General features: G+C 40.0%; 1 protein-coding gene across 2 annotated transcripts; it reads left to right on the top strand.

Annotated features, from left to right (window-relative positions):
• The first annotated feature begins 3911 nt into the window (after positions 1–3911).
• On the top strand, positions 3912–10132 carry caap1 (caspase activity and apoptosis inhibitor 1). 2 transcript variants are annotated; one of them, XM_033651745.2, is made up of 6 exons: positions 3912–4101; positions 5757–5948; positions 6815–6899; positions 7710–7767; positions 7884–7951; positions 8078–10132. In XM_033651745.2, the coding sequence occupies exons 1-6, from the start codon at positions 3997–3999 to the stop codon at positions 8572–8574; spliced, it is 1005 nt and encodes a 334-aa protein (XP_033507636.2). In that variant the 5' UTR covers positions 3912–3996; the 3' UTR covers positions 8575–10132. The 2 variants fall into 2 exon arrangements, with proteins under 2 accessions (XP_033507636.2, XP_078020919.1); XM_078164793.1 differs by having other exon boundaries at positions 5754–5948.
• Positions 10133–10759: the final 627 nt, after the last annotated feature.

The raw sequence follows: 10759 nt of genomic DNA, 5'->3' as shown, positions 1-10759 counted from the left end.
GAGAAAGGACAATTTGCCCTAAAGAACGATGAACTGCCTGACATGTACAGTATATACAGATACGTATCACACTAAAACAGGATTGTTGTGGAACTCAAAGTATTACCTGTATCTGTATTAATCTATGCACATCAGATGATTACTAACATTAACTGTAAAATACGAAACCAAAGTATATTAGTATTCCTTAATTCTCATACTGACTGTGTCATTTCAAATACAATCTGGCGCTTGAAACTGTTACTTGGGGCAAACACTCATCTAGAGCTTCCAGGGCACAATTTAGGTTTTCCAGGATAGCAAAGGAATTACCAGCCCTACTATCCCTATGATTGGCTGGTACTCATTGCCTTTGTTGGTTGGATTGGTTTAGTTTAGGCAAGAGAAGGGAAATTGGGCAGTGTTAGGGTGAGAATGTCAGGGTCGTTCTTTGTTACCGTATGAAGTGTAAATTTGCTTTTAGGGCTTGGCTACCTGTAAATATTTTGTACTATACATATCAGTAGAGTAAGTGTTCAGCTGCCAGGCTAAAGGTAAGGGATGTGGGCCGTCCTGTAGCCTTGCTGTCCCGGCACTGACCTTTCATATTCTGGGAGCTGCCCATTGGTCTGACAGCCCATTGTTCCGACCATCTTAAACCCATTGTTCCGAAGTCCGTTCCGAAATCATCATGATGCCCTGTGGTTAAGGTCTGGTTAGGTTTAGGCACAAAAAACCACTTGGTTAGGGTCAGGGAAAGATCATGGTGTGGGTTAAAGTGAAAAAGAAAGTGACAAACACATAAGCCGTGAGCCTGCTTCACCTCAAGCCTGTCCCAGCTGACCCAGAGCCAGTCGCGGTGCACCATCAAGGTAGAAATACGCCCGCTGGGAGCCGTTCAGCACTGCGGACCGTCGGACCAATGGGCTGTCGGACCAATGACATGGGCCCCCGTAATCCAACGCTGCTTAGTGTCAGTACTCCATTGACAGTTTCTTTGTTGACATTGAACACGCAGACAATAACTTCAAACAAAACTATCTAAGAATAAAGTGTAAATCAACTGTCCATCTTCCTCACTGCAGTCAGACACATCTCTCGTCAACTTCTGTCCTTCACCTGGTCCGAATGGTCTCTCTTAATTGCTTCGGTTCGCCCCCCTTTCAAACTAACAGGCTCTACACCTACATGTAGATCTTGTTGTTGTAGATCGTTGTTTCAGCAGTCAAGAATGCCAGTAGATGCCTATGTAAGAATCACTGGGGTTGTATCATTATATGGATATATTTTAAAGTATCAAATATTGTACCCACAAGCTTAAGCAATCAATTTAATTACAATTTTGTATTACTACTGACCTCCATTTAGATCTTGGAATAAGAGTTGTTACCAGCACCGACTTCACAAACTTTTCACAGCGGTAAAATAAGAGGTAATTTTGATATTTTAGCAGAATAATTGGCCAAAACTTTAAAGCACAGTTTTATCTGAGTCTAAGAGAAAGTCTCAGTTATGTGTCAGATGAATTGGGGTAAAAATGCACAGCTCCTCTCTAAGTGGCTCAGTTGGCAGAGAAGTTGTTATTCAACACTAAACAATCCCACTGTCAATAAGTGTTGATTTGACGAGGACAGGTGTTGATTGGAGAGTTGTCTGTTCACACGTGGAATTTATATAAATTCAAGAAAAGTGTTCAGAGGTGCTGAAATGAGTAAATGTGACGGGTGTGGATATAAATAGGCACTAGAATAGGGTTGATTTGAGTGCTCCAACTTAAATTAACACTGATTTTCTCTGAAAATAAGCTGAAAATATGTATTTACTAAGCAATCTGTGATGATTATGATGATGCACATGATGCTATATACTTTGATGTATGGTGTAAATTTCAAACAGGAGAAAGTTGGTAGATATTATTATTAACTGCTCCTTTTCAGCTGTAAAATCATGAAAATAAAAGGACTAAAAACAATGCTGATTCCCCTGTCAAACTACAGACACACTCAGCACACATTTACTTCATTGTTTTTTGTGCTCCAGACTCAACTGAATGTACTTTGCACTGTGTTTTGTACAATTCTCCCGTGCTGAGCTTGTTTTAATTTAGTTTCTTATTCACTTATGTTCTCAGTTTTTCCTTCTTTGTTTCCTTTGGAGTGAGCTCCGCTAGCTTTTTAATTTCACTTTCAGTCTTTTAATTTTTTTTTTTGCTTCTCGCTGTGATTCCTCATTTTACTTGCATTATGCAGCTAAACTAAATCAAATGAGAAAAATAGCAAAAGCACACGAACGCACACACATATACAGAGTGTGGTTGTTTTCCTGATCCTTCTCATGCCTCTCCAATGCAGTGTCCCCTTCAACAGTGCCAGCTCCATCATTGCCCTTTTAACGAGGTGATATCCAGACACATGGGAGCAGATGTTGCAAAGAAAACACATTGTGACGTGATTGTGATCGATGCGCACCTCCCACCATATCCACTGCATAATTTGGCGGATGGCATCAGGATAACAACCTGCATTATGTGGAGACAGCTGTCGCCATGGTGCCCGGGCAGCCATTGCATTGGCTCCCGCCTTATTTCAGGCAGAGGCGGGGAAGCCAATTAGGGTGATTTACAGCCTGCTTGTGTCGTCACCACCTTGAAACCTGTGTCTCGGTCCAGCTGAATGAAATACGTGGCTACCTGGGTGGCAATAAGGAGGGCAGACTGAAGGGAGTTGTTTATTGCTGAAGTGTATTGTTACTCTGTTCTTAATGAGAGCTTGTTCTTTAAGTTAAGTTAATGGATTTTTGGGGATATAAGGACTGTGTTGCTGCCTACAAAAGCATGTAATATACTATATGAATATTAATTGTATTATATTAAAAAATGTACCTGCCTGAGGATATATATTTATATATCATCCTTGTGTTGATCCTTTAACTGTTTTTGATTCATGTCACAGTTTTACATATCTTCTACAGGCCATGCATAATGCACCACAGCCAGAGACAGTGCATTTTCATATGTCTCATTGTTTTGCATAATTATAAGCCCAAGTTCCGCAAACATTTGTTACCTATGTGTCATTATTATGCCACCCCAGAGTCCTTTGTAAATTCCTTTGAAACAAACACGCATTACCAATGAGGATAGCACCATCTGATTCTAAATGTGAGAACCTGAACGATGTAAATGAGCAGCGGCAGCAGGTTTGAAGGTTGCTGCAGTAATGAATCCGATACACTGCATTTGATGAAATGGTGAGGCAGATGGAAACCAGGAGATGGCAAGACCGTGTGAAATACAGGAAGAGGACTTGTGATTGACTGTCACTACTCATCTGAGCGAGCTTTGAAGTGTAAAATGATGATGGGATACAGTTTGAATGTATTTGCACTTCTATCGACAGCTTGAGAGGTCACTGGAACGCCACATCAAGGTTCAGTCAAAATACAGACGCCTGTGCGGCTATAACATTAACAGAATGTGGTGTAGCATCAGACTGACAGTCTTTGTTGTTGTGGCCAGAGGAAGACTTGTTAGCGAGAGTGTCGGAACTTACAGTTGCATTCACAAATGATAGACATGTGGTTATAGTCAAGCACTGCAGTGCTCATTTAATAAGTCTGCTTGTGAAGCTTTACCACAGTTGTAAGCAATTCTGAGTTTATGTACAAGATAATCTAAGAAAGATACAAAAACGCAGTCACACTTGTGGGATAAATAAGGATGTCATGATTATAAATAACATAAATTAACCAGATGGAAGTTGCTGATGGGTGTATCAAAAGAATTTCCCTTTTTCTTCTTCTTTTCTTGGTAGATTGAGAAATGAAGGAGAAACACCCCAGCCCAGGAGGTGGCGGTGGCTGAAGACATTGGGCTGTTAGGTCCTCGACACCAGAAGAAGAAGTCGTCGCTCGCTAATGACGTAGTTTCCCCGCGTCATTCAACTCAAACTACTGAGCTCGCCTGGAGCTTGCGAGTAAACAGCTTTCTGGAGAAGTACCGGTGTGTTTAAGTTAAAAATGCTCAAAAAGAAATCAAGTAGCGCTGAAAAGAAACGGAAACACTCGCAGTCAGAAGAAAGACACGACAGCAACAAGCGAAGAAGTGCGGAAGCTAACTTGGAGGTGAGATATTCAAGCTAGCGTCGTGCTAACGTCTTGTTTTGTTTAGACTGCAGTAACGTTTTATCCGTGCTGCCGTAGTTAGGTTTGTTTGTAGACCTGTAGGAGACGAAACAAAGAGGTTTACCTGAAGTAAATTCCTTTAACAAGCACGTTTGAATGTTGTGCTTAACTTGGGCGAGCTGTGGTAGTAACGCTACATTTGTTTGAGTTAATTAGCTTGAAAGTTTTCAGCTGTTCATTCGATGTCAGTGTTTTTTCTTTATTTGCTACGTCATAACATGCACGCTTTGATTGTAATGAAACCAAATAGCCTTATTATTTTGGGACTAACATCCCCATAAAGTAATATGCTCGTTAGCTTCTTGTTTTGTTATCTCTAGAGGGTTTAGGTAGCTGTTTAAATTAATATAGGCTATGGTATTGTCATACTTTTGGTTTCTGTAGCCTGCTATTGAAGATGTTGTAGATAAACAGGGTGTCTACATGTCCTTAAAAAATAATTTTTCTTAATATAAGACCTTAAAAAGTTTTGGAATCGATGGGTCTTAAATATTTTCATTCACAATGACTGTTTACAATCATTGGACAGACTGAAGAGTTGCAATAATAAATAGCATTCATGACCGTGATGTGATTTTTTTTTTTCTTTTTACATTAAATACATTCAACTTAAACTCACGCAATTGCTGTCAATTTTCCTTGCTGTTCATTTTGAGCTGAAATCAGTGTTTACTTTGAAAGTACTTACATGTGTGTGTCACACACACATACACACACACACACATGTTTCTGTAATGTGTATTTCTATTGCAGGTTTGGTCTTTAATTTCATATAAGGTTGTCTTAAATTTAAGTTGGTTATGTCTGTATACACCCTAACAAGTCAAACATGGAGCAAAAAAAAAATCATCAGACTTTGGCACAATCGTTTTTGCCCAATAATGTTACCAAGGAATTACAGTAAACTGGATGTTTGATTTATCGCACTACAAAAGCTTAAATTTAAAGAAAAAAATCAAGGGGTTTGCCCAAGGATTGAGAATTTCACATCACGTTCAAATGAAAAATATAACAGGCGTGAAATTCAAGTAGGTAAAACTGATTTAAACATTAATATGGCATGGACAAAATGCTAAAAACACCATAGTGTAACAGTTCAGTAGCGTCACAAACTACATCCTCTATGTGAACTGAACATGATTAATTAAAGGGCATAGGACTTGTTGGAGGGCTGTTGCATTACTGTATTAGTTTCAGCTTGATGTAACCACTAGTCAACGAAGTTTGCAGCTGTGTGATCTGCATATTCTTTTCCATTTTAAGTACTTGGTAACACAAATCAGTCTACGGGGAAACAGTTGAAGGGTTTTTAAGTCCACTTAAGGCCATTTTTACAATTTAATGAACACAAAGAAGTAAAACTGGTTTGACACAGAATGCAAGTCTACACACTGTTTGATTTATTATCATGTAATATTATCACACAAAAAAAAGAAAAAGAAAGAAAAAGCAGAATCTGAAAAACCTTAAACACTAAATTTTAACCTTTTTATTACAGTTTCCAAAACCTTTATATCCTTCATTTTGCTTACTCTTACATCTTTCCTCAAGAACTCTAGACACTGTCTCAGTAACATGTTGGTTTTCCAAAGCAGGACTCAAAGGATGAGCTCGCTGACGCAGAGCTGGACAGGATTGGCAGTGACATTGAGGAGGGGGGACTTGACCTCAACCTGCTGTTCAAGCCCATCACTGCTTATGCCGCTGACAGGCGGGAGATGCTGGAGCAGTGTCTGCGTGTGCTGGGGGAGAAGAAGCTACGGAGAATGCTGCCTGATGAACTCAAGGTGATTGTGTGAGCATGAACGCAACATATTATATGATTTTGAACTCATGCTCTCAGTATGGTATGTATGGAAATGCTGTCAGTGTTTTAAAATTTGAGACTTGTGTGTTTTCATTTATAAATAAAGTATGTGTCAAGTACTGATCAAAAGGCATTTGTGGAGCAGCGGACAAAGGCTTAACCGGTCCAAGGAATAAGCCTCATTTATCAACAGTTGCGATGTAGCTTTGGACTTCCTTACATGTTGTCTTCAAGATGTCTGTCCACGGATAACTGAGGCAAATGCAGTTTGCTGTCACAGTGCATTTTACTGGCAGTAGTTTGTGGTTTTAAGAACCACATTTTCTGCTTTGCCAAGTGTTGTCTTCCAACATTTATGGCCATATTTTGTACTGTTGGCTACATTACAACAGCACCAGGCTTTGCTGAAAAAGCAACAGGACTTTGAGCAATAGTGATCATTGCATGAAAAGGTTTGTTCCATCTTTTTGTAAGCACACTGTATTAAATGTCATTGCATCTGATTCAGAAGTCACCTTATATACATTTTAGTTTTCCACATCACTTAAAAAAATCACTTTAAGTTAGACAGGGAATTGCTGTTAGTTATTTAACATACTCTGTGTTTAGTTGCTGGTTATGTTTTTTTATCTATAGCTATAAATTAGCTATGGAGATGTATCATAAAGAAAATGAAGTTAAAAACATACACAGATTTGTGTCGACTCTAGACATTTTTGAACAGATAGTGATAACAGTTATGTAAAACAGATAAAGATGTCAGACTGTAGACTTCTGCTACTTGCTTGGGAGGCTATCAAAGCAGCCCATTGTCAAAGATACTATTAAACACATTGTCATTCACAGGACTTTAGTTTAGAGGAAATCAAAAAAATGTGCTGGGAGCAACTGGAGCCGATCTCAGAGAAAAATCTTTTACAGATCCTAGCAGGTAAGTTTGACAGCTACATACTTTGTGGAACGAAACAATCTTTAAATGGTAGTTCATTCCAGAATTAAAAATACATATTTTTTCTTTTACCTGTAGTGCTATTTATTAGTCCAGATTTTTTTTGTGTGTGAGTTGCCGATTGTTTCAGATAATAAAGATGTCTGTCTTTGCTTGAATGCAATGGAACTAGATGGCACTACATTGAAAAACTCAACAGCAATGTCTTCTTCCAGATATATGACCTAGTTACTCAAGATAATCCACAGACCTTGTTGTGAACAGTTTCATGTAGGAACTATTTTCTTTCTACTGAACAACACCCACCAACTGTATCACCGCACAGAAGGAAGTGTGCATCGACTGTTGGCTCAACTAGCACCACTAAGTTAGCTAAAGTTAGAGGAGGACACCATTGATGTTTACATCTCGTACTGTCACGAGCACCAGCCTCTCCTCAATGAGTAGATTCATGTGTCCTTCTGCGTGGTGATACAGTCGGCAGGTGTAGTTCAGTGATAGGAAAATAGTTCCTACATAAAACTGTTCACAACAAGGTCTGTGGATTATCTTGAGTAACACTCATGATTTCTGTAAAGAGACTTTGCTGTTGAGTTTTGAGCCTCACAAGCCGAGTGCCATCTACTTACAACATATTCGAGGTAAGGCCGACATCTCTAACATTCGGCAACTCACACCAAAACAATCTAGATTGATAAAAAGCACTGCAAGTAAGAAAATATATGTATTTTTGTTTTTGGGATGAGCTGTCCAAAAGTATGTCATTCACTTAAATCTGCTGTTTGGTTGCAGGAGAAGAACTGACATCTGGAAATGGCGACAAAAACACAGAAGAGACTTTGGAGAGCCAGTGAGTGAACAGTTTGAGAACTATCAGGGCACAATTTCAAAGTGAATGTGGAGTGTGTTTTCATACTTTTCTCATACTTACGTGTATTTTATTTTTTTCATTTTTCCCACATCAAGGCAAGACAATAATGTGGACTCTACATCTTGCCTCAAAGACGCTGCAAAAACTGAGGACCCTAAGCAAGGTAATTAATACGTAATGCGCTGGAAGAACATCCCCCAGGCACTCAATCAAAGACTTCAAAGACAGAAAAAAGGCTTTAAAAAGGGGCCATTTTACATTTAAAATCTTGGTGTAATTTTCTTTACAGAGGGTGGCGGTTCAGGAGAGGAGAGCGACGTCCTGAGCATAAACGCAGACACTTACGATAGCGACATAGAAGGGCCCAAAGAGGAGCAGACTGTTAAAGCTGTGGACGGAGCGGTGAAAGTAGCGGACAGCAGCAGGGAAGGCGCTGACCCAGTTGTAAACCCTGACCCAGTGAATCCTAAACCTCCCACGGGCTCTCAACCAGCGGAAGGTGGAAAGAAAGACATCCAAAGCGACATAGACAAAAGCGTCAGTGAGATTTTAGCGTTTTCGTCCTCTTCAAGCAAAGAGGAAGCTAAGGAACAGAGTGCACCTCTGCCGTGCACGGATGTTAGTTTACCTGTTCAAGGCGCACCTGTTTCGGGGCGCGCGCCTGCAGCGTGTCGGCCGTCGATTCAGCAACTGGAGCTTCTGGAGCTGGAAATGAGGGCGAGGGCCATAAAGGCTCTGATGAAAGCAAGTGATGGGAAAAAGCAGAGCGTGACAAAAAATGTGTAGCATGTTTTGTGTGTTGTTGGTTGAATGATACATGAAATCATGTGGTTCTATTACTCCATATTGGAATGATGTTACTTGGGAAGTTAAACACACCAAGGCTTGTCCTACACCTACTGAATGAATGTGTCCTGGTATGATACACATAATGGAGTTTCCAGCTGTATTTTTGTCTATGGCCACTAGATGGCAGTGTTCACCTGCCACAGTACACTCATGGTAATGTGTCCAATATGAGCAGAAGAGAGCAGGAGATGATTTATCTACTCATATAACAGTCAGAATGGTCACAACAGCTTGAAAGTCAAGTTTCCCTCAATGATGTTTTTCAGTTATACAGTTGGGGTAAAAATTTGTCAATTTCGAGTGTGAGAATATTGGTTGTTAAGTACGTAGGCCGAGCTTTGCCAGGCAAAGTAGGTGGCGGCAGTGTTGTGCTGTCATTTACAGTCGACACACCTGCGATATTTCTTCACCAAACACCTGTTTGACTTGTCAGGCTGAAGTGTGCACTGGCATCTCTCTCATACTTGCATCTTCTAAATGTTAAGGCTGGTTTGTTACAACAGGTTAGGCAGAGACAACAAAAAATACAGCTCCCATGGCATTACAGACGAAATACAGAGGAACCCAAAACTGAAATAAATCAAAGATAATTAGACCAGCTGTCCTCAACCGATACATCAAGTTAAAGAACCCGCCACTGCTATCCTCTGGAGGAACTTTAAAATTTTGTCTTTCTGTGCGTCTATGTAGCGGCTGGAATTAATAGCATCTCTCGCCTAATGTAGTGTTTTTGCTGTAATTTATTCCGAAGCTGCTTTGTTCCTGTATGTGTGCAATTACATGCAGATGCAGAGCAAAACAGCTCGCAACCCCACTACCCCAAAGGAGACAATGAAACGTATGATAAGAAGCCAGTTGCCTCCTGGGTATTTGCATTTAAAAGGGTTATTTCATGGGAGGAAAGAGGGTGGAGAGCGTTAAATGTGTCTTTTTCTATGCATGCGTGTGCAGGTATCTTTGTACTCATTGATGATTTGAAGAGGAAATCGTCCACTTTAGTAAAAAGGGATACATGATTCTAAAGTGCTGGTAGTGTCTATGATTGGTGAGTATTTATCTGTGTCATTTTACTGCTATTAGAATGCCAATTATGATTTGGTATGAGCAGAAAAATGGCTTTTTAAGCAGGCATCAAAATGAGTGGGCTGAAAAATGGATTGATGGAGTTGAGATGATGCTGTTTTTGTTGAGGGAGTACTTTTTGATTTCAAATGAACCTCTTGATCCATGTTAAAATATTGAGGTATGACGCTGCCATGAATGGTGCTATTATGAAAGTCAAAAAGAAGGTTATGCAAAAAGTTTCTGTGTTCTCTGATTCATCCGTTTAATAGCTGCACCTGTCATTTTCCTCAGTGTTGTGACCAAGCCTCTGGTAAGTGATACTCATTACACAATAGTCCCCAAAACTTGTAGGGTGGTTTATACCCTCAACTTTATGTTTAACTTTCTCTATGTGACTATTGCACAAAATTAAAGAGAATTTAGGCCCCTGCGAAGTCAAGTTTTCTCGAGGGACTCTCTAAAATGTACCATGGGAAGACGTGGTGCAAAGTCCAATATAAAAAAAATTAGAACTGATTGACTGTACCTTAAGTTCACTTTGTAATGTATGTACACTCATATAGGTGTTCTACATTTGGGTAGTTGTTGTAGTTGTTGTATCTCTCCTAAAAAAACCCAAACAGTTCAGACAAATACAAAATGGAAAGTGGAATTTCTTGCTTTATCAATGGGGTTGGGACCATCAGTTGTGTTGTGCAGAAGTCAGGTTAATACACAGCCGACAGCCCTATTGGACAACTGTTAAAATTCATATTATGGCAAGAACCAATCAGCTAACTAAAGAAAAACGAGTGGCCATCATTACTTTAAGAAATGAAGGTCAGTCAGTCCAGAAAATTGCAAAAACTTTAAATGTGTCCCCAAGTGGAGTCGCAAAAACCATCAAGCGCTACAACGAAACTGGCACACATGAGGACCGACCCAGGAAAGGAAGACCAAGAGTCACCTCTGCTTCTGAGGATAAGTTCATCCGAGTCACCAGCCTCAGAAATGGCAAGTTAACAGCAGCTCAGATCAGAGACCAGATGAATGCCACACAGAGTTCTAGCAGCAGACC

This window comes from Epinephelus lanceolatus, chromosome 22 (assembly GCF_041903045.1).
Source record: "Epinephelus lanceolatus isolate andai-2023 chromosome 22, ASM4190304v1, whole genome shotgun sequence".
NCBI classification, from domain to species: domain Eukaryota; kingdom Metazoa; phylum Chordata; class Actinopteri; order Perciformes; family Serranidae; genus Epinephelus; species Epinephelus lanceolatus.
This window is presented reverse-complemented; position numbering and strand designations above follow the sequence as displayed.